General features: G+C 50.8%; 1 protein-coding gene across 21 annotated transcripts in view; it reads left to right on the top strand.

Annotated features, from left to right (window-relative positions):
• Window positions 1-23,390, top strand: part of MYLK (myosin light chain kinase) — a 268,280-nt gene that overhangs the window by 200,890 nt on the left and 44,000 nt on the right. For 17 of the 21 annotated variants that reach the window (XM_072725225.1, XM_072725216.1, XM_072725226.1 and 14 more), the window contains 4 exons: window positions 2,912-2,998; window positions 18,148-18,198; window positions 18,980-19,107; window positions 21,287-21,440. In XM_072725225.1, the coding sequence (XP_072581326.1) occupies window positions 2,912-2,998; window positions 18,148-18,198; window positions 18,980-19,107; window positions 21,287-21,440 (420 nt within the window). Of the gene's footprint in view, window positions 1-2,911; window positions 3,241-18,147; window positions 18,199-18,979; window positions 19,108-21,286; window positions 21,441-23,390 lie in introns of all 21 variants that reach the window. The other 4 variants (XM_072725253.1, XM_072725246.1, XM_072725251.1 and 1 more) reach the window with 1 other exon arrangement.

Raw genomic sequence — 23,390 nt, 5'->3', positions numbered from 1 at the left:
CTGCTCATGATCCCAAGGTTGCTGATGACAAAGCCAAAACTAGACCCCACCTCTCTGGGTCTCTACTCTCAGGATGCTTGGAAGCGAGGGCCCACACAACCCCGAGAGGAGAGAAGGGATCTCAGTCCCCATGTCCCTTTAGGAACCCAGGAGAACCAGCGCTCAGCCTTTGCTGGCTTATGCCTCGAGTGACACATCAGTTAAACAACAACAACTACCTGATCCTTCTTTATCTCCCTCCTGTGATGTCCCAGAACTCGCCAGAAAAAAGACAGGCAGACAGCGTTCAAGTCGGAGAGCACAGAACTCTGAACACACTTGGCTCTCTCCTCCTCTTCCTTTAAAAAGGGGAAAACAAACACATGTTGGGGAGGGTTGCCTGTTGGGTCTTGAAAGAAGGAAAGAAGGGGGAGTCCTAACGAGGGAGCCATAGACTTACCCTATGTCCTGCTTTATGGCATCCTGACCCCCCCCCCCAAACATCAAGGAAAGCACCAGTCTGTGTTCCTGTCTCTTAGAATAGTCCCCCACCCCCCTCCCTGTGCCTCACCCCCACTCTAGACCCATGTGCACATACACACATATGCACAAATACACACAAATGCACATATGTACACACACAGCCTGAGGAGGGTGGGAGTGACCTACTCAAGTCATCTGTGGGGCATCTGGATATTGACACCCAGGCCCCTAACTAGACTGATTCAGCCGGGATCTGGGGAGTGCGATACCTGGGTACGGGCGCTGCGGATGGGCAGCCAATGTTGAGAACCACAGAGCTTGACAAATAGGTACTGAGGCTTTTTCTGCAGCTGAGAATGACCGTCAGGCCTGGGAAGAGTACCCAGTGCGAAGAAGTGAAATCATCCCCGCCCCTTGGGACTTTTTGCTCCCCCATCTGTATCCACGTGGAGCGTGGGGTGGGGGCGGCCCACGAAGGAGACAGGACACAGGCAGTGTCAGCTATGGAAGGTGGGGACCCCTGACTCACCCTCTGGGTTTCCTTTTGTCTTTTTTTTTTTTTTAAGATTTTATTTATTTATTCATGAGAGACACAGAGAGAGGCAGAGGCAACGGCGGAGGGAGAAGCAGGCTCCATGCAGGGAGCCCGATGTGGGACTCGATCCTGGAACCCCAGGATCATGACCTGAGCCAAAGGCAGACATTCAACTGCTTGAGCCACCCAGGTGCCCCCCCCCCCATCTTTTGTCTTATAGAAGGTAGCAGAAGGGTGGGAGTGAGGAATGGAGGCAGGGGAGGGGGCCAGGTTATCAAGTGCTGCTTAGAAGGACTTCTTTGAGCTTTGTTCCCTGGACCGTTCCCTGTCATACACTGCTAGGGACAGTGTGACACTCCTTAAGGCCTACACCTAACCATTCCTGTCGTGACACATGTACAGCTTTTGGCTGACGTCCGCTGGGGATTGCCCCCACGGCCCGGGAGGTGAGCTGGACAATGCCTGCACCAGACCTCTGTTCCTGGAGTATGCAGCTATGACGGAGGGTGGGCTGGCTTCAGGTTGGGAAGGAAGATTGAGTCCTTGCAGGGGGTGGGGGGCGGGGGTTCTATGGGCAGATCTACCTTCTGGAGCAGAAAAGAGACCCAAAGGCCGTCTAGAAGGAGCAGTGCCTCCAGATGGGAGCATCAGGAGTCCATGTGCTGGGGAAGTGTGCATCCCCAGGCTCTAGTTCTGGGCAACCTCTCCAAGCCCAGGAGCCAGTCAGGCGGAGGGCATGTGTTAGCAGCTAGGCTTGCCCCATCTAGGAGGCAGGACAGCAAGACTGGCCCTTCCTCCCCAGCCAAGCCGCAGGAATGCGGCCTCAAGCTTCAGCTGGAAAGTCCCACCCGCTCCTTCCTCCCTCTGAGCTTCCTCTCTTCAGGAGCAGGAAAGGGAACGGCAGGAAGGGGCTCTGAGGGGGAGGCTCCCTCCCAGTTCATCCCTGAAGAGAGTTTCTTGTGGGGAAGATGCTGGAGCATAGTGATAGCAGTTGAACCAGCTGCTTCTTATCTGAGTTCCTGGGTGGTTTCCCCAAAACTTCCTGAAGTCCAGTGTCCTCGGGGCCTGGTTTAGGCCCAGCCTAGCCCCCCACCCCTCCTGGCATGATGTTAATCTGCCCCAACAAGGGAGAGTTTCCCTTGGCCTTGTCCACACTTGGCATTAACGTGGAAGAGGGAACGTGGAGAAGAGGTCTGAGGAGCATGTACTGCTTCAGGCCTGCCCAGAAGGCTCCGCAGGGTTTCATGGGGTCCACTTGGAGGAGGAATGCAAAGCTCCCATATGGGTTCAAGGGCCAGTCCAGATGGGGGCGGTTGGCATGCGGGCCGTCTGCTCAGAGGCCTGGACGCCTGTCAGTGGCCGCCTGCAGAGGGACGCCTGAGAAGTCAGGCCCCCTCCAGGCCGTGAGCCGAGGGCCTGGACCCTGCGCTCTCCTTCCGTATGAGAGCTTCTCTCTGCGGAGCGGGCTGTGGGAGACACCGAGCGGTTAGCCCCGGCGAAGGGCGAAGATGGGAGAGGGGTGGCAGAGGGCACCGCAGGGGGCACCGGCGTCCCCTCCAGCCCGGCCAGTGCTGGGATTGCTGGCAGCACGTGCGTGCCACGGAGGGAAGGCGCGAGCCAGCTCCCAGGGCGACCTGTCCATCCGTCGTGCCTGGGCCACTGCGCGCTGCCCCCGATTTATAAGGCGCAGTGGAGTGGACGCTCCTTCTTCGGTTCTCCTGTGGAGGAACGTGCCCGGGGGCAGGCGCCGTCTGCTCAGCGGGCACTGAGCGCCCCCGGAGCGGAATGGGGAGCCAGGCAGGGCGGGGGGTGGCTATCACCTTGGTCGAGGTGGGGGTTTTCTTGAGATGCCTCCTCTGCTCGTTCCCTTGGGCAGCAACCAACTAACGCTTGTTGTCCCCTGTTCTGTTCTAGATGCTCCCACCAAGGAGAATGCCAAGGCCCCGGAGATGAAAGCCCGGAGGCCCAAGAGCTCTCTACCTCCCATGCTAGGAACAGAGAGTAAGTACTTGCTCAGCTTTTCTAGGCCACCCCAGGACTGAGGGCCAGCATCAGAGCCCCAGCTTCCTTGCCTGCACCCGGTGAGCCCCGTGAAGTCCTGGTGGCCGGGCCAGTGGCCATCTGGCGCTGCCCCGTCCTCCCAGCCTCTGCACAGCCTGAGGGGTCTGCGTTCACATCCACCCGCCACCTCACTCAGGCCCTCTGTACTTCTCACCAAGACTCCTCTTCTCGATTTCTCCCAGGTGAGTCTTTCCTGCTGGGTAGACCTTGCCATGCTGTGGCTCTGATCCTACCACTCCCGGTTGGGGTGCCCGGCGGTCCCCAGGCTCTAGAGCACCCCTGACCCCCAGTCCCATACAGGAGAGCCTCACACATGTTGCTGGCCTGGCATTCCTGCCACACTTGTGCACACACATTCTGACCCTGGCCTGGCCTTTCCTTTCCAAGTCTGCCCCCAATTCCTTATTCCTATGCTCAAGCCAGACGAGGCTCCTCAGGGTGCGCTGGAAGTCCCTGCATCTTCCATCATGCCTCTGCTCAGGGAGCTCCTTTCTACATGAGACACCTCTTTCGTGGGACAGACTCCCACCGAAAAGCTACCTCATCCCCAAGTGTTTCCTTGCTCCAGCTGACAGTGACCCTTTCCTCCAGTGCCCTCCCAGAGCACTCAGCACCGCCCTGCTGCCACTGACCCAATGTCTGGCGGGGGGTCTGTGGCTCACCCCGCTGCCCCCTCCACCATACGTTCCCTGAGGCCTGCCACTGGGTCTTCCAGGGCACCGTGCCTTGCTCAGAGAATGACCTTATAGACTCTCTTAGAATCAAGTTGCAGGGGCGCCTGGGTGGCTCAGTCAGTTAAATATCTGCCTTCAGCTCAGGTCCTGATCCTGGGGTCCTGGGATTGAGCCTCAAATTGGGCTCCCTGCTCAGCAGGAGAGTCTGCTTCTCCTTCTCCCTCCACCACTCTCCCTGCCTGTGCTCGCTTGTGCGTATGCTCTTTCTCTCTCTGTCGAATAAATAAAATCTAAAAAAAAAAAGAACCAAGTTGAGGTTGTGGTATAAATAGCAGCTCAGGGAAGAAGCTTCTCCAGTAACTATATAGGACTGTCTCCCTGTTCCTGGGTCTCCCCTTCCTCTAGGGCCCACTGATCTATCAGGCACAGCACCCAGGGTCCACAGAAATATCTCAATATCTTATAGAGTTAGAAGAAAAGGTAAACTTTCAGGTCAAAGAAAAATGTTTTAATTCATACTATTAATATATTTATCTCTATACCAGTGCAATTGTAAAATATAATTTGCATGTGTGTACAATAGGGGTATATACATACCTAGGATTTCTTCTTCTTTTTTTGTTTTTTAAAGATTTTATTTATTTATGCATGAGAGAGAGAGAAAGAGACAGAGAGGCAGAGACACAGGCAGAGGGAGAAGCAGGCTCCATGCAGGGAGCCCGACGTGGGACTCGATCCCGGGCCTCCAGGATCACACCCTGGGCTGAAGGCAGGCGCTAAACCACTGAGCCACCTAGGCTCCCCTCTTCTTCTTTTTTTAAATGAGGAAGGAGTTCATGAAGGCAAAGGTGCTTAGAGACCACAAGAGTCATAGAGCAGCCCTGGCTTCCCCTACTGATTAATCACTGGTCTAGTTTTGTTATGACTCTGCTTTGAAACCCCAATTTTAACAGAGGGTATAGAGTTGCTTGAACATTTCCCCCAATACTCTTATGTTTAAATAAAAAGACAAGTTCTTAATTACTCGTAGAAGAAAGTGATCGAGCTTGATTACTTCGATGGCCGAGTCTCTTTTTCTGTTAGAAAGCAGCATTCGGTGACTTAGTTTTATTATTCTCTTGTTTTCAAAGCTACATATTTACCTTCCTGATGATGAGCTTGGGTTCCTTGTGCATAGACCAGCCAGCTGTCAGGGGGATGATGCTCAGCCTTCAGTATGTTGGAACCTACCAAAGTGGAACCATCATGTCTAAGGAATATTTAACCAAAGTGGGGAGCTCAGGTTATCAGGAGTGGGTATTTAATAAATTGCTGGAAATGCACAAATAATTATAAGAAAAACCTAGTAAGAGTGAATTGACGGGTTTTTTTATTATTATTATTATTGACGTTCGATTGCCCACATATAGTATAACACCCAGTGCTCATCCCATCAAGTGCCCTCATGGGTTGGTGGTTTTATTTTCTAAGAGGACCCATGCTCTATTAGTTATGAGAAAATGGGATCTCAGAAGAGCACCCAATGGTTGTGACTTAGGGGTCGGAGCCAGGCATTCACCTCTCCTGGGAGCAGAAGCGAGAGCGCATGGAGTTTGAGCTGGGGAGTCAAGCAGCATCCTGTCCTCAGCTCTGGCACCTCATTGCAGGCAGACTTCGGGCAAGTGAGGTGGGGTCGAGGGGAGAGCTGTAAAGGAGAAAACAGGCTAGAGACAGTGAGCAGCCCTGGGAGCTGGGTCTTTGTGCTGGAGGAGAGAAGGCTACGGGGAAGGCCGATCAAGTTGTCCTTGTCCAGTTCTGGGGTGAGGGCTTGCAACCCCAGCTGCATCTTAGATTCACCTGGGGAGCTTTTGAAACCTCTGCGGCTGGGGCACCTCAGCTCAGTTAAATCCGAATCTCTGGGGGTGGGATCCAGGCTTGGTATTGGTTCAAGCTCCTAGGCCAGTTCCAGCGTGTGGTCAGCCAGGCTGGAAGCACATGGAGGCGCTGTTGGGCTTGAGAAGCAGAGGGGGGGGTCTCCTGCACTGCCTGTTAAGTGCGCACTGCCTTGGGGCCCGTGGGGCCCAGGTCCTCAGACTATCTCTGGCGCCAGCCCACAGTCTCCATTCTTTAGGAAGGGAGCAAGAACCTGGAAACAGAGCTGGAAGCCAAGGTGCTCACCCCTAGAGAGGGAGTGGGGAGTGGGGCTCAGTTAGTGGTACTGCTTAGGGGGACGGGCAGGGCTGGTAGAAGGTGCTTGTCTCCCTTTCCTTAGTGAATAAACACATTTGTGACCAGATGAACTCCGGCAGACCCTGCCTGTCTGTGGAAGGCGAACTGTACTCTAGCCTTTGCCTCTCATCACCCCAACCCATCACCCCCTGGGCACTGAGAGGGTGGTTCTGGGGGCCCCTCCACCTGCTTACACACCTGTGCTAAGAAACCTGTGGTGTTCTCTGGGTCCCTCTAGCACCATGGAGCTTCCTTTCCCAAGGTCCCTAAGAAGGCAGATGCTCAGAGATAGGAAATGAGGGAGGTGTCTTAGATTTACACCTCCAAAGTCTTACTTTTTGGAATAATTTGTAGTATTTATTAATTACATAAGTTAAGGGGATCCCTGGGTGGCTCAGTGGTTTAGTGCATGACTTCGGCCCAGGGTGTGGTCCTGGGGCCCCGGGATCGAGTCCCACATTGGGCTCCCTGCTTGGAGCCTGCTTCTCCCTCTGCCTGTGTCTCTGCCCCCGCCCCCATGAATAAATAAATAAAATCTTTAAAAAATAAAAAAAGAAGAAGGAGAAATCCTAGGTATGTATATACCCCAATTGTACACACATGCAAATTGTATTTTACAATTGTACTGGTATAGAGATAAATATATTATGAATTAAAACATTTTTCTTCGACCTGAAAGTTTACCTTTTCTTCTAACTCTAAAAAATTACATAAGTTAAATATCTACGCATTCTTCTTTAAACATGCTAAAAAGTATAGAAATATTCCAGATACCACCCGGAAGCCCTCTTGTCATCTACCTGCAGTTCCACTCACCTACTCAATTATATTCACAATTTTTTCAAGCATTTCCCTATACATATGTAAATGCATCACGCACCCTGGACACCTCTGCAACTTAGCATTTTCCCTTAGCATAGCCACCCCCAGTCCCAGGCATCTCCGATCCCATGAGAAAGCCCAGATTCTCTTGTCCCCGAGTGCTCTGGCTGTCTGTGTGTGTTCATTTTTTTCAAGGGCTGGGAAGTACCTAATCTAACTAGGAAATTCATCTCTCCTGCCAGTAACTGAGGGAAGGCCAAGTGGTTTTCTTGTCAAACAGATCATAGCCAGATCCCTCCCCACGGGACCTGCCCAACCCCCGCTGCGTTGTTCAGTCCTGTGTGCGAGCTGTTAGGTGTGAGAGGAGACGGCGCATGTCCACACGGTGGCCTGAGAGCCCCTGGGAGTTCTGCTGAGGACCGTGAGGGCGAAGGCCACGTCCATCTGCCAACCCAGGGGGCAGGATGGGAGGAAATGGACAGGAGTACAAGCTGACCTGCCGGACACCAGCTCACAAGTTCAGGAGTGAGGAGTGGGAGTTTGCGGTGATTTGGGACGCGGGGAGCTCTGGGCCAGGTTACGAAGGAGAGAGGAGTGTGGCATGGTCGGAGTGGAATGGTACCATTGCCGGAGCACTGGAGGGAGGCACTGCACGGAGGCCAGAAGGGACGTTGCGAGGCCCCCCGACTCAGGTGCTCACTGTGCACCTACCAAGCACCCGTGCAGCAGGCATCCACTTCAGGCAGGTCTCACTCAGCTGAGCTATGGGTAGTTGTTCTTATTTTACAGATGAGCAAAACTGAGCCTTAGAGAACTAAATTGTCCTGCCTAGGCTCTGACAGCTGGTAAGATCAGTGCTGTGGGCCCAACCCCGATCCACGTTCCTGCTGCAGTGCCCTGTGCCCTGCTGGTCTCAGAGGTGTGCTTTCTGCTGTCCACACACGCCTGGGCCGTGCTTCCCCCAGCCCACGAGGGGGCAGGGTCTGCTGCCATGGGATCGGAGGGAATGAGGAGGGCGGCCCCTGGCATGTTCGGCTGGATCCTCAGACCTGTCAGGGTGTTTGCCACAAGCCTCCCAAGAGGAATTTTTTTATGATTTTATTTTGATATAATTTCAAATTTTGGGAAAAGTTGCAAGAATCGTACAAGGAACTCTTGTATACACATTACTTAGAGCCACCAGTTATTTACGTTTTGCTCCATTGTCCTAGCATTCTCTATGGATGTATTCATATAAATATATTCACCATCCATCAGATATTCATACAGATACATATACACTATGTATATATTCATATATGCTCACCATGCATCATATAGATTAGATATACGTATGCCATTTATGGATAAATTAGAAACATCATGCCCTTGACCTCTAGGTAGATCATTGTGCGTCTCCTAAGAACATAGCTACAATACAGTGAATAAAATCAGGACATTTAATATTAAACCCATACTACGACTTAATGCACGCTCAGTTTTTGTCAATTATTTGGATACCCTTTAATGCTACTTTTCGCCCCCCTCCTGGAACACTCCATCCGCTCCTCTGGTGCAGAGTGGTTGCCCTCTACCTTTGGAGAAAGGACGAGAAAGAGGTGCACAGGCCCAGGGGAGAAGTATCCAGGACCCTGCCTAGCTAAGGAGGCACCAGGAAGTGTCAGCTTCCTTGTTGGACCTCCAGATGCCCATTCAGGGGGCAGTGCTCGGGCACAAGACATGGCCAGAAATGCCACTAGGCTAGAAAGCAAGGGACAAAAGTCTTGGTTCTGCCTCTGATTGACGATGCAGTCTTGGTCAAAGCTCTTGGTTTCTGGGCCTGTCAGATGAGAACTGTCACCAGCTGAGTCCAGGCCTTTTCCAGCTCTGACAACAGTCCAATCAATAAAAGGCTTTTTTTTTTTTTTGAGTGACACGGTTCAGGTGAGGTCAACTAACTCTCCTTCATATCATCCGATATGTGATGGGTTGAAGCTATCGCAAGTAGGGCTTGTGGCACACAGTAGTAGAAACATCCTGATGGGAAGAAAGCTCTGAGCAGAAGGTCCAGGTCTAGAGCATTCCAGCCGGAGGGGATCTGAATGGAATCTTGTGTGAGGGAAGCATCGATGGGGCTTCAGAGCTGGTTTTATAGAATACGGACGTGGCAATGCCAGGGTGGTAACAGACTCAGAGATCCCTCCTATCAGTCTGTAGAGCTGATGGTCCTTTAGATAAGAGATAAATGAGCATAGGGCACTTTGATAACTGGAGGACAGGAATCAGGGCCTGTTCATTTCTGAAATGTCCATGCCTAGCCTGATACAATAAGTATTGGGGATATAATAAGTATTTGGTTTTTTAAATAGATCCATGAGTTCCCATGCTTTAAGGGTCCTTGTCTCTACTGCACTTCTAGGATTTGGGGATGATGCAGACAGGGCATGCCTTTGTATTCCATGCCTGGCACTGGCCTGACATTGGTCACTTTGACTCCAGTGGCCATGATGGACCATCCCAGATGGTGCTTTTAGATATCTTAGCCTTGGCCTCCCGTGTGTGTCGCTCTCCAATATGAAAAGTCATGTCAACTGGAAAGCATCTTGGGATGTCAAAAACTGTGTCCAGTTTTCCTTCAAGATGCCCCCAGGATCCAATTTTTCTTCTAAATAGTCTCTTGAAGCCATGGGGAATGTTAAACCATGATAGGATTCAAGGAGCTGGAAGGAAATGCTGAGATTGGCATGTTGAGATTTGGTATAAGATTTGCGTGACACTGGAAGATGTGGGATCCTGGAAGAAAAGCTGGGGTGTTTCTATTAAATGCCTTTGAAAGCTGGCACCAGCTCCCACTCTCAACCAAAGTATTGGTCCATGAGGAAGGCTAGTGCCTGATTTCACCGTCCACCCTGCCATGCATGTGACCCTGTGACTTCCACCGCTGGGCTGCTTCCAGCTCCTACTGCACTCTCCCACTGTCTCCCATGATCCCATTAAGTGGGAGGTTGGGTCCTCCGTGGGGAGGACACTGACACTGCTATCCTGGCCGTGCCGGGCTGCCTCTTTCACAACCATCCTGGCGTTCCGTGTCCTAGGGGCTTGGGGATGAGTATTTGCAGTAACAAGAAGAGCAATGTTCCTCTGGAATCTTCTGGTGCGACTGCCTTTGCTGTGAGGGGCTGTGTTTAGGGAATTTGCCCAGAGATGTTAATTCTGGGAAAATGACCAATAATCCTTCATAGGTCTGTCTATAAGGACATACTGGGAGGGGCCTGGTGTGTGCCAGCGGCAGGGAAGTGTTGGGGGTTGTCAGGTCACCCAGAGCCCCGAGCTCCCCTGAGTGCAGGGCAGTGGGATTTGGCCTTCCACCCTCGGGTTCCCACAGCCGCCCCCCAAACCCCCCACCCGACACAGTGCGTGAGTGCTCCCTCCACACTTCACCCAGCCTGAGTCACCTTCAGGAGCCTTTGGTAGAAAGTTAATGCTGATTTTGGGAATTGTGAAGGGTTTGATGTCTATTTTTAGTTAACTACCTAAAAAGGGAAATGTCCCCAGAGAAGCAGATATCCAGGGACGTCCCTGTACCCAAGGCTGTTCTTGCTACCTCCCTAAGTCTCCTTTGCTTTCCATTGTCTCAGACCCTTTTGATGCAGAAAGACCCACCTTCAAGGTTCTGTAAATATCTCCCAAGGGTCTGCTCAGGTCTTCTGTTCTGCTGATTCATGGGAGAGGCACTCCTGTGCCTTCAAACTGAGCAGTCTGGAAACTTCTGTGGGCCCTGACCTCCTCCCCCACACCAGGGCAGAAGGGAGGCCCACCAGGCAGGGAGTCTTTTAGGGCAGAAGCAGTCTGTGGGTTGCTGGGACAGTCGGGAGGCTGGCTTCCCCAGGCCTGCCCCCACCCCCACCCCCGGTTTCCCAGCAGGCTTCCAAGTTCAGGCTTTGATTCATGAGATTTCCACTGGGCTGCTTCACTTCTTCCAGCCTCAGTCCCCTCTTTAGAGTAGAAGGCTCAGCATCCAACAGCTTTGATCTAGTTGGTGGCAGAGCAAGGAGGTAGCTCCTTTTAAAGGAAAGTTGCACAGGGACTCGAGATCCAGGGCTTTCTCTCCCAGCGTCAGGGTCCCAGGACTCGGGTGGTTTGTTCTCAGGAGCTCCCAGGGTAACAAAGATCCTCAGGGGCTCCACGCATTCCCTTAATAGATTTCCAAGCTTGAGCCAGGTACTGTGCTAGGCACTAGGAGTACAGAAGATGAACAAACTGGGCCCCGTGCTGTCCCCAGGAAGCTGGCTGTGGTGTGTGCATTGACAGCCATGGGTTTTTGCAACTGGGATGCCTCTGATGAGCACTGAGATAAACTGCCTAGAGGGGCCATGGAGCACAGCCTGGCAGTAGTGATGCATGAGGTGAGGCCTGCTGGAAGAAAGTACCAGAGTCTGCAAAGAGCTGAAGGCAAGAGGGCTGGTACTACAGAAATGGAAAGGCATTCAGTGTGGGGTAGAGCAGCCCCTGCCAGAGCACAAGGCAGGGCCCAGCAGCATGGGCATGCCCCGGACAGCCAGGAACTGCATTTCTAGCGAACTTCCCGGGTGCTTGTAATACACACTCAGTTTGGAAAACTACTGACATTGAGCATCAAGGGCCTGGGTGACCTTGTTCCCTGAGAGGGGAGAGTAAGAAAGAAGATGAGATGACAGCTGGGATGGATCTCAAAAGACCTCATAAGATGAGCTGGACTTGATCCTCAGGGGCAGCGGCTGGCCATTGGAGAGATTTAAGCAGTGGACTGATGGCCTCAGAATGATGGCTGTGTTAGCCTGGGGACAGGGGACCAAAGGCCGAAGAGGTAGTATAGTTGGGACTAGAATAGTGACGGTGGGGATGCGGAAGGTGGCAGATCAAGGAGGTATTTAGTGGGTGGAATTGACCGATGTCAGTGACAGGAGATTGTAGAGAGGGGGCCTTGAGAGGGGCGAGCAGCAGGTTTGGGGGAAAGATCCTGATTTTGCTTTTGGACATACTGGGCTTGCAGTCCATGCCAGGGGAGGGGATAGTCAAGTAGTGGGACATATAGGTTGTCTGAGGAGAGAAGTCTGGGCTCCAGGTAAAATGAGGCCAGCAGAGAGGAATAAAAAGAGGAACTCCGAGAGCTGCAGTGAGCAAAGGACCCCAAAGGCATCAGAGTTTGGGGAGGAGTGCTGTGCCAGGAGGAGCTGCTGCTCTGGGCTGACTGTCTGGGAATGGGGACTGAGCTGCTCATCAGAGGGGCAGACCGAGTGGCAAGCAGAAGGAGGGTATTAGCTGCTAGCTTGACCGTGTGGCCAATAGCTGCCACGGGATTTGCAAAGATAGTTGGATTTTATTTTCCTTTCAGGACGTTCCTCTCTGACGATGGTGCAAAAGTGTAAGGTGTTAGAGAAAGGAATGAGACACAGGGCTGACATTAATCATAAGATAGGGAGACAGGTGACTCCAGAGGATAAGAAACTAGTTAGTAACCTAGGGAATGCTGACGGTTTGAGCATCTGGATCAGCAAGAGGATTACCTCTACTGAGGACTTGCACTGGGAGAAGGAGCTCCGGGAGCAGCAGCGCGAGTGATACTGTGTAGGCACAGAGCTCAGCTGACCCACTGGGGCATATGACTAGGTGAAGGAATGGACAGAGAAGTCCTCTGGGGACCCGACTGGGGTCGGGGAGCTGACATTAGAGCCTGCGCTCTGTACTATATACCTTCTTTACAATGTCGCTTAGTGCTTTACAACAAATTTTACTTCTCCTCTTCACATTTGGCGAATGAGGGATCGAGAGCTCCGAAAGGCTAAGGGACATGCTTGATGTCACACGGCTCAGGAAGCAACAGGGCAGTACCTAAACCCAAGCCCAGCTCCAGAGCCTCTGCCCACTGCATTTCTGCAAGGGGTCAGAGAAGAGTTTCGAGGGCCTGGATTTGGGGATGGAGCAAAGAGTGAGCTGAAGTAGAGGCAACAGGAAGAAAGCAGCCACGCACAGGGCATTGGGAGGTTTAGGTCCTATTTCTACCTTAGCCATATCTGGTTTTTATGAGCCTGACCAATTCACCTAGGACTCTATCTCCTTTTTCATAACATGGAAACAATGCAAGGTGCCCTGCTGGTATTTGGTTGGGGAAAGAACCCACTGGGAGAAAGGACAATGAGGTTGTGGGTTAGACCCTATGCACTAAATCCAGCTCTCTGTGTGAAACCCAGTTTAAGAATCAAGGGTTTCTGCTTTCCAAGCCATTAAGTGTGTTCTTCTAAGCCCCGAACTCAGTTCATGGATTTCAGCAGATGCTGGTATAAAATATGGATGGCATAGGATATAGAACTTCCTTAACATTTAAAATTGCCTTTACTAATAGGAACCGAACCAGCTTCAAATGCTCACCAATTCAAACGGTGGAAGATGCAAATGTATAGAACAAGCATAAAACCTCGGCCTTCGATCCGTTTAACTGTGACATGGGAAGATAGGAGACCAATAGGGGCTCTACTTCTAGCCACGTAGGTTTACTGGAAAGAGTAGAGAGCAGAGTGGGACCCTACGAGTGGGATCCTCTTAGTGGGTGTTGGCCTGCCGTTCCAGGGCCTATCGAGCTCCTTCCCGGCCTCCGGAGCCCATCCGCAGCTGTGCTGTCTGCTATGGGGCCGCAACAGAGTGCCACAGACCGGGGGGCTTACACAACAGAAGTGCATTGTCTCACCGTCCCAGGGGCTGAAGTCCAAGTTCAGCAGTGCTGGCAGATTTGGCTTCTGAGGCCTCTCTCGTTGGCTTGCAGATGGGCACTTTCTCACTGTGTCCTCACGCGGCCTTTCCTCCGTGCGCGCACCCCTGGTGTCTCTGTACGTCCAAGTTTTCTCTTCTGTAGAGGATACTGGTCAGTTGGAAGCCCCATGGCTTCACCATAATTTCATTACCTCTTTAAAGCCCTTATCTCCAAATATGGTCATATTCTGAGGTACTGGGAGGCTAAAGTTTCAACATATAAATTTTAGGGGGCTGCAGCTCAGCCCAAAGCAGCTCCTGGGAACAGATGGCTTTCGCTCTCCCCGGGAGGTCAGATCCTGGGTCTGGTAGGAGCCCTTCATCTTCCCTGGAGGGCCTCTCTCTTGCAGTTGTGCCGCTTCCCTTCCCAGCAGCCCTAGATGAAGGAGGACAGGGGCTTCGGGGTTCAGCCTGTCATGGCTGTTCCATAGCCCATCTGGTCCCCACTTCCAAGGGGTTTGGCCTCCCCATGCTGTTCCACCTTGGGGCTCTCCCTCTCTACTGAGCCCCAGCCTTCTGCTTTCATTTTATTTTTTTAAAGATTTTATTTATTCACGAGAGACACAGGCAGAGGGAGAAGCAGGCTCTGCACAGGGCATCCCAGGACCCCGGGATCACGCCCTGAGCCGAAGGCAGATGCTCAACCCCTGAGCCACCCAGGTGTCCCAGCCTTCTGCTTTCAAACCTGTATTCCTCTCTCACCTGGGAAGAGGCCTTGCTTGACATTTCTTCTTCTGTCACCCTGTTTCTCCTTGTCCCTTCAACTCCAGAATTCTGGTCAGATTAGTTGACTCCCTACCTGTTTCCTGTAGAATCTCCTCTAGAGTGACTTCTGACCCCACTGTCTCATGGAACCTGCCCTCTCAAACCTTACCCAGTGCTGGCCATCCCTGAAGCCCCCTTCCCAGTGCCCATTCTCCACCCCCCGCTCTGCCCTTGCTTGCAGGGACAGTCCCCCTTCCATCCGTCGAGGTTCACAGCCCTCTCATTCATCCCAGTCCCTCCCCTTGGGCATTGCCTGGGATCAGACCCCGGCCCCTTCCCATCTTTCACGACATTCTTTGCCCCAAAGAACTGACGCATTCTCACAGTTTCCATTATGATGGCGTGTTTGATTCTGGAGTCTTTCATTTCCAGTCTCCACCAACCTCTCTCTAGAATCCTGATCCTGGGCTCCTAGCCTCCAATTGGATTAAATTCTTTCATCTACCACATTCACTTGGACCAAGCCGAATGCCTCTCTTCCACTCCCAAATTTTGTACTCTGCCTCTACAATTTTCTTCATTTATCCAAGCCAGAAGTCTCTAAGGAATCTTTGTACCTCCTTCTTGTTCAGCCCCTACAGTATTTTAACTTTTTTTCTATCTCTTTTATTAGTTCTTTTCTTTGCTGCTGCCTTTGCCAAGGCTGGACCTTGATCACTTCCTTCGCTAATCAGATAGCTTTGTCCCCTAGGACATGTGGAGACCTCCAAGGGTCCTCAAGCTCAGCTAGACTGCTGTTTGTGTGAGGACTCCCTGTTCACTCAGGACAAAGACCTAACTCTCAAACTTGGGATTCTAGACCAGCACTGTGAGGACAGTGATGTTCCGTGTCCTTGCAGTATGGTAGCCTCCAACCACATGTGGCTCTTGAGCCCTTCAAACCTGATTACCATGACCGAGGAACTGAATTTTACATTAATTTAAACTATTACGCTGCCTTCACACCACTGTTCTCTGATCCCAGCCTGCACTCTGGACAGCCTTCCACCAGACATCACCCTGAGCCTCAACTCCGGGCCACTCTGTTCCAGAACCATGGGGCCCTTCTCCTGTCTCTAGCTCAGATGTTCTCAATCTGTCCCATGTCCCACCATCAAGCACTTCCTAGCCATCCGCACATCCCACAGTGCACTTTCTTTTGTTTGAACAACTGCATTGTGTTAGCTGGATACAACTTTTTTTTTTTTTTAATACTTGGCTCTACACCCAGAGTGGGGCTTGAACTAACTACGTAGAGATCAAGAGTCACATGCTTTACAAATTGAGCGAGTTAGGAGCCCCCTGGATAAAACCTTTTAAAAAAAACCTTCTTTTAAACTTTTTAAATTTATTTATCGAGAGAGAGAGAGAGAGAGAGTGAGAGAGGACACAAAGCAGGGTAAGGGGCAGAGGGAGAAGCAGACCGCCCTGTTGAGCAGGGGATGGGACTCTGGACTCGATCCCAGGACCCCGGGATCATGACCCGAGCTGAAGGCAGATGCTTTACCCACTGAGCCACCAAGGTGCCCCATAACTTTTATTTTGAAATAATTTCAGAATTAAAGTTGCAAAAAATAGTACAAATAATTCCTGTATATCCTTCACTCGAGTTCCTTAAATTTCAGCATTTTGCCATGTTTGCTTCATCATGTATTTTTTCTCCCTCACTTTTCCCCTTTCTCCTTCCCATACCTCTCCACACACACATATGCACATACCTACACATCCATACATATAATTTTTATGAGTGATTTGAGAATAAGTTGTACACGTGGTATTCTGGACACCCAAATACTTCAGTGTATATTTCCTAAAAGCAAGAGCAGTCTCTTATTAAAACTACAGTTTCGTGATCAAGACGTGAAATTAGCATTGGTACAATACTATCATATAATTTATTGACCATATGCAAATTTTGCCAATTGTCCCATTGATGTCCTTTATGACAAAAGGGGGAAAAAGCGCCTTTCCTGTGGACCACATGCCTTGATGTTTAAGTCCTTGAAGACAAGTTCTGATTTCTTATCATTTATTTGGTTTTCCTCTCAGTACCCAGGTGAATAGCATGTACTGCCTGGCATCTGCCTGGCACACAGCAGGTCCTCAGTAAACTTCTGTGAGATGGACAGATGGATCAATAATGGTGACAAGGCAGGGTGAATTTGGTGGAAGCAGGCCTCACCCTGGGCTTCATCACGTAACTGGTAGTCAACAGCTCCGTGATCTCAGAGATACCTTCCTTACACAGTCCTTGTGCGGTTCTTAGGTGGGCAGCCCCACTCTCCCTGCTTTACAGATGCACAACTGATAATCCACAAAGTTAGATAACCTGCCTGTGGGCACACAGCCATGTCCAAGCCATGACATAGTGCTCCTTCTCCGTAATCTGCAGAGGTGAAGATTTGTGGATGAATAATTGCTAACGTTCCCTCCACTCATTCATTCAATAAGTAGTTACCAAGTGCCTCCTATGTCCAGGCACAAGGCACACTGAGTACACAGCAGTGAACAAAAAAGAAAAAGTCCCTGCTCTCAAAAACCTTATACTTCAGAGATAGGAAAAGGGCAGACAGTAAATAAACAAGTAAATGTATAGTTTATTATATGGTGCTAAGTGCCATGGTAGGGGGATAATAAAGTGGGGTAAGGGAGATAAGAAGTGCTGGCCGCAGGGGTTTGCTATTTGTTATAGAGTCGTTAGGGAAGATCTCATTGATTAAGTGACTCCATTTTTTTTTGTATTAAGGTATAATTTATATATAGTAAAAATGACCCTTTCTAGTACGTAGTTTAGTCATATAACCATTGCCATAATCAAGATATGGTTCTCCCACCTTAAAACATATCTTTGTGTCCCTTAGCAGTCAACCCCTGTCCCATTCCCCACTAATCTCTTCTCTGTCCCTATAATTTGTTTCTAGAACAAAGCTTATACATAGGATTATACAGTTCGCAGCCTTTTGAGTCTGGCTTCTCTTAGAGAAAGATGAGTCATTGAGACTCATCTGTGTTCTGTGTATCAGTAGTTTGTTGCCTTTTATTTATAAGTAGTATTTCATTGTATAAATATACCACAGTTCATCCATTCTCCAGTTCTGGAACAATTGGATAAATTCTAGCTGTTGGCAGTCACAAGGCCACCATAAACATTCACATACAGATATTTGTGTGTACACAGATTCTCATTCCACCTGGATAAATAGGTTTTGATTAAAGACCTCCAAGAAAGATGAAAACAAGCCATGAAGATAGCTGAGGATACTTTTGCATATTCATCATATTGCTGTTTAGCAGAATGAATAGGTTTGTGCTGTGAAATTAGTCTGTTTGAGTAATTTTTCTTATTTGAGTTATTTGGAGAAAGTTATTTGGAGAAGGAATGGAGTGGGAATAGAAGAGAGCCTTTGGTGGGTTCATTCATTTGTTCATTCATTCATTGATCCATTTAGCAAACACTTAAAAAAATGAAAGCCACTAGTCCACAGTCTGTGACCCGAAGGAAGCCTGAGACCCTTGGATCCACACCAAAGGCTAATTTTAGATGGTTTATCTGACGTAATTTCCTTTCTGAGTTTCCTGAAGTTTGGGTGAGGGAATAGTGAGTGAGTGTGGAGTTATCATCATTGAAATGGACAATGGAAACTCAAGCATTTTTGAGTTTTTATCTCAATGGAGGCTCCAGAGATCCCTCCAGAGATCCCCTGAGAACTGATATTCAGTCATGAGGTGGTCTCTGTAGGAGTGCAAGATCTGAAAAACACGCACAAAGTGAGGGCTCTGTCTAAGGCAGGGGCAGCGGCCAAGGCTCCTAGGATTCAGGAGCTTTGTGAAAAGCCAGAATTGATAGAAAATAATCTGTGACTGTCTTTGTTTCAGGTGATGCAACTGTGAAAAAGAAACCTGCCCCCAAGACACCTCCAAAAGCAGGTAATTGGTCACCAGCAGCAAATGGGGGCAACAGACATCTGCCATGGGGGATTTTCCTATGCCCTGCTAGACTGAGCCCTGGCATAAGGTCCCAGAAGACCACCGCTGTGCCCCTCCCTGATTCCAGCTCTGCATTATTCAGGCCAAACTTTCCCCAAGAGCCTCTGCACTGCCTGGTCTCCTACCCTCTCTCACTTGACCTGTCCTTTCTCCTGCTTCCCCGGTAGTGTCCCTAGCTGACGTCATATGGCATCATAGAGTACTAGTGACTTTCCCACCCCTACTGTGAAACTGCCCAACACTCGCCCTCTACGCTGCCATTTAAAGAGATGATCCACTTTATGCCGTCCTAATGCTCCACTTTGTATGTCCTCGTCATATAGAGCCTTGTCTCTTTCCCAGTGAAAGACATTTGAGGACATGAACCACATGGAACCTGTCAGCCAGGGTAACCTGATGGTTTGAACGCAAGGTGCTGCTTAATTAATAAAGGAATTAGGAGGTAGATTCAAAAATTTAGGGTAAGATCCAAATTCCAGAGCAACTGACACATGCCACGTAAATCGTGTGGGCCACTTGCAAAGAACCAAAATAAAATAATGAACAAACCTAGCAGGCCCATCGGTTTGGACATTCTATAGGAGTGGCCGCTGTCCTCAGTGTTACCCCGAAAGCTCTAGAAGGTGAGAAGTGCAGACCAGTGTGGACAGCGGCACTGAGTGACATCAGTCTGTCTGAGGCTCCCTCCTCATTGCTCACTTTGTCACTTGTCCTCTCCCAGCCATGCCCCCTCAGATCATCCAGTTTCCTGAGGACCAAAAGGTGCGCGCAGGAGAGTCTGTGGAGCTGTTTGCTAAAGTGGCAGGCACCCAGCCCATCACCTGTACGTGGATGAAGTTCCGAAAGCAGGTCAGTGATGAAGGGAGTGACCCGAGAACAACCCTCTCAGGCCCTGGGCCAAAAGGGATAAGAAACGCTGTCCCGTCACGGTGGCAACATCACTCCCGATCAGCAGGGCCTTAGAAATGGGAGGGTCCTGTCCCCACCCGCCAGGTCGGAGTTCTTAATAACCTTTTCTTCTGAATCTACTGTGAATACCTGCTTTACAGACAATCTGTGTGACCAAACAAAGTGTGAAAGAAAAAACAGAAACCACCCAGGGCCCCCACCTGATTTTGATATTTTAGTCTAGAATGCTCCTCAGAGTCAGGAAAATCGAACCAGTGACCGGAAGGACCTCTCAGGCCCTGCGAGCGTTCTGTGCCAGCCCGCCGAACCCTCTCTGTGGTAACAACTTCAACTTACCACGTGCTCAAGGGATAAAAGTGAATCCGAGTATTTGAATGGATCAATTGTACATTAAACAGAACGTTGGCTTGCTGGCCCAGGAACGTACCATTTATAATCATGGCTCTATGAAAAAAATGTTTGATTTTCTGAATGACCCACTTAAAGGGACATGGGGAGCCCATATTGGTACACGTGGCCATATATGTGATCGCCGAAGGCCCCAAACAGCAGCTGGCGCTGAATCAGGAACTTTACGGGGGATGTGAGGATTTCTTCTGAGTTCTCCGGTGCTCTCTTTCCAAACCATCCAAATTGTCCTAAGGCCCAGAGGTGGGAGGCCAGTACCAGGGAGGGACGGAGGGTTGGTCTCAAAAGATGAAGCTGAGAATCCTGCCTTATCATCCTAAGGTTGCTTGCTCTGTGCGCTGTCTGGACTGGTGTCGTCTGAAGTAAGATGCAATGTCTCCCTTTTCAGAGACATTTGACCAAGTCCCCGTTGGGGACAAAAGTACTTTGTCGAGCGTTACGAGTTGCGTTCCTTCCAGATTAACCAGGACGAGGAAGAGGAGGAAGATGAGGATTAAAACTCATTTATCTCAAATATTTTGTATAAGTTCTTGAATAAAACTTGGAACCCCCCGACACACACAAAAAAAAAAGAACTTTGTCTAGTGACGGATATATTCCGTATCCATGATCCAATATGGAATATGGTAGGCACCACCATATGTGGTTATCGAGTGCTTGAAGTGTGACTAGTGCAACTGAGGAACAGAATTCCAAATTGTTATTAGTTAAAAATCATTATAAAAATAAATAAATAAATAAAAATCATTATAACGGCTTTGTTATAGACACCATAAAATTCAGACACCATAAAACTTGCCCTTTTAAAGTGTTGTACAATTCGGTGGTTTTTCGTATATTCACCAGCTGTGCAACCATAACAATGATCTAATTCTGGAACGTTTCCATCACCCCACAAAGAAGCCCTGAGCCATCAGCAGCCACTGCTCCCTTTCCCCCAAACCCTGGCATCCAATAACTTGCCTTCTCTCTCTGTGGATTTGCCTATTCGGGGCATTTCATATAAATGGAATCATACGGTACGTATTCTTTTGTGTCTGGCTTGTTTTTCTTAACATAGTGTTTTCAAGGCTCATCCCATTGTAGCATAAATCAGTACTGCATTCCTTTTTATGGCTGAGTAATATTCTATTGTCTGGGTATGCCACGGTTTTTTTTAATTTTTATTTTATTTTACTTTTTAAGATTTTATTTATTTACTCATGAGAGACACAGAGTGAGGCAGCGCCATGGTTTTTTAAATCCATTCATCAGTTGATGGACATTGGGGCTATTCCCACTTAACTAATTAAAGTTGAAGTAGCCACATGTGGCTGGTGGCTCCAGGATTAGACAGCACAGAAGAGGTCAGAATGCACTGGGGTGGCCTTTGTGGGTGACTCTGCCCTGACGTGTTCTCTTGCCATCCCCCAGCCCCAAAGCCATAGAGATACAAGACCCTCCTCAAGTCTGGTCGGGGCCGCAAGGTAGACCTAGTTCATCTGCCAGGCCCTACTCAGCACCCTCTCTGCTCACCTTGCACCTGGACCACCTCAGGGAGGCTTGGCTTTGGATGCTGGAGGGGAGAGGCCCTAAAGGGAGGCCCAGAGTCCAGACAAGACAGAGGCCCATGCAGCTTGTCCAGCAGCATTCCCTAGGGGTGGGGAGTGGAGGTCAGAGCCTCTTCCTTTCCTGGCCCGTCTCTAGTGCCTGCCTCACTCTCTGCCCCCAGATCCAGGAGAGCGAGCACATCAAGGTGGAGACCAGTGAGAATGGCAGCAGGCTCACCATCGTGGCCGCACGCCAGGAACACTGCGGCTGCTACACTCTGCTGGTGGAGAACAAGCTGGGCAGCAGGCAGGCCCAGGTCAACCTCACTGTCGTGGGTGAGTCTGAGGACGGGGCGGCCCGCGGCCGGAGGACAGGAGAGGCAGCGGCCCCAGCCGGGTGGTGGGCCTCGGGGCTGCCCCTCCCGGGCCTACGCCTCCGGCACCCTGCCCACAGCCCCCCGTGCTCCCGGGTTCCCTCTCCCTGCCCTCACTGCCTTGCTGGGCTCTGCGCTCCTGGAGAAGCCCAGACCCTGCGCACACCCCACCACGTTATCCGGTTCCTATGAATCCCCTCCTGGCTGCTCTCTTTCTAGCCTTTGGAAGCCCTGAGCTGTACTGCCCCAGACCCATTCCTCCGTGGCACCGTCGCTCCCTCTCCCTCTCCCTCTGGCCCATTCCCTTCCCTGTCCCCGGCCTCTCAGTCTCCTTGCAAATGCTCACCTTCAGCCGGGGCTGCCTTCCACGGCACCCCCCCACCCAGCCTGATGTGGGGACACTGGGGGAGAAGATCACAGACTCGGAGGCTCAGCGCTGGACTCCGCTCGTGCCTAGGCGGGGGCATCAGTGGGCTCAGCGTCCTCCCTGACTCTGTGATCGCCTGTCACCCTGCAGGCCCTGGTCTCTCGCTCCTCTGAGAAGTAGGAAGCGTCAGGCATGAGCTTGCATGACTCCGTGCCCCACCCCTGCAGGTGTCTGTGCATCTATGGCCCCCCCCCTCTGGTCTTCGCCTTCCCCTCTACTTCTCCCATAAATGTCGCCAGGGTCTTCCATCCCAGCCGACACGCAGGACCACGTATTCCTGCAATATCCTGACTCTCTCTGGCCACCCCGCCATCTCTCTCTCTCTCTCTCTCTCTCTCTCTGTCTTCATGGCCACCGCCCCGAAAGGGGCCAGTCTCCACTTTGGTTCTGCTGCTTCTCCTCCCTGTGGCCTCCCTCCCGCCCCCATTAGTCTGCTGGGGCCACCCTTCTGAGGTCACTGTGACCTCCCAGTGCTACGTCCACCCCTTTTTCTCACCTCCTGCAGCCCCGTATGGAGTCGAGTCTGTCTCCAGACTGGTTTTCAAGTTCACTTTTTCCTCTCCATCCTCTCCATTGCAGTAGCTGTTTTTCACGCCCTGGCGACTCTCTCCTGAAATGTCAACATACTTTCCTAACTTGTCCCACACGGTGGGTTGCGCTCAGTTCCTTGACCCCCGAGGGGTCAGGGCAGCAAAGGAACAGCCGATGCAGGAGTGGGCAGACCGACGGCAGGCCGTGTCCCTACGCATCTGTGAAGGCCTTTGGCCTGGTGGTTACTCATCTGACCCCCTTTCGTTTGCTTCTTTAGATCAGGAAATTTAAATCTGGGGAGGCCAGTGTGCTAAGGGGTCAGGGAATAGCTTTCTTCACCTATAAAAGACAGGAGACACCTCCCTACCCCTTTCTTTGGTGACTCCAGATGTTCATTTCAGTAATCTTCCCCCAGGAGTCAAGAATATTTGGGGGCCTGGGAGGTTGGTGCTAGTGATCCAGGTAGCCTCCACACTCAGACTTGTACCTGAAGTCTTGGTTTTGGCCCTACAGGTCACCAAGCATTGGTTTCCAGTTTTCCTTGGTGTTCTCTTAGCTGCCCCCCCCACCACCACTTGGAGACCTGGGGGGTCAGCTCCTTTGAGCTGCTTTCCTGTGGCCGGTGCCCCTGCCCCCGCTCTGGCTGGCTCCGGGTGCCACACGCTCCCCTCCCCCTGCACCACCCGGGGCTGTGGTTCTCGCCTTTTATGGTTTCGTTTCTCATTCTCCTCGGCCAGTGCTGACAGGGCCATTGGCGTGGCTGCCCGCCAGCTGGCAGGAGCAGCATGTTAAATGCCGTCCTGGGAGGGGAATGGAATGGAGGGGAACGGGCTTTCTGTCTGCCTCCCCCTCCTCGAGCTAAGAATAGAATTGCTCAATAAAACGAGGACTCGCATTGATGGATCCGGCGAAGCCACATTCATTCAGAGCCCGCGGATTTAGAATTAGTCCAAA

This window comes from Vulpes vulpes, chromosome 1, assembly GCF_048418805.1.
Source record: "Vulpes vulpes isolate BD-2025 chromosome 1, VulVul3, whole genome shotgun sequence".
Lineage (NCBI taxonomy): Eukaryota > Metazoa > Chordata > Mammalia > Carnivora > Canidae > Vulpes > Vulpes vulpes.
This window is presented reverse-complemented; position numbering and strand designations above follow the sequence as displayed.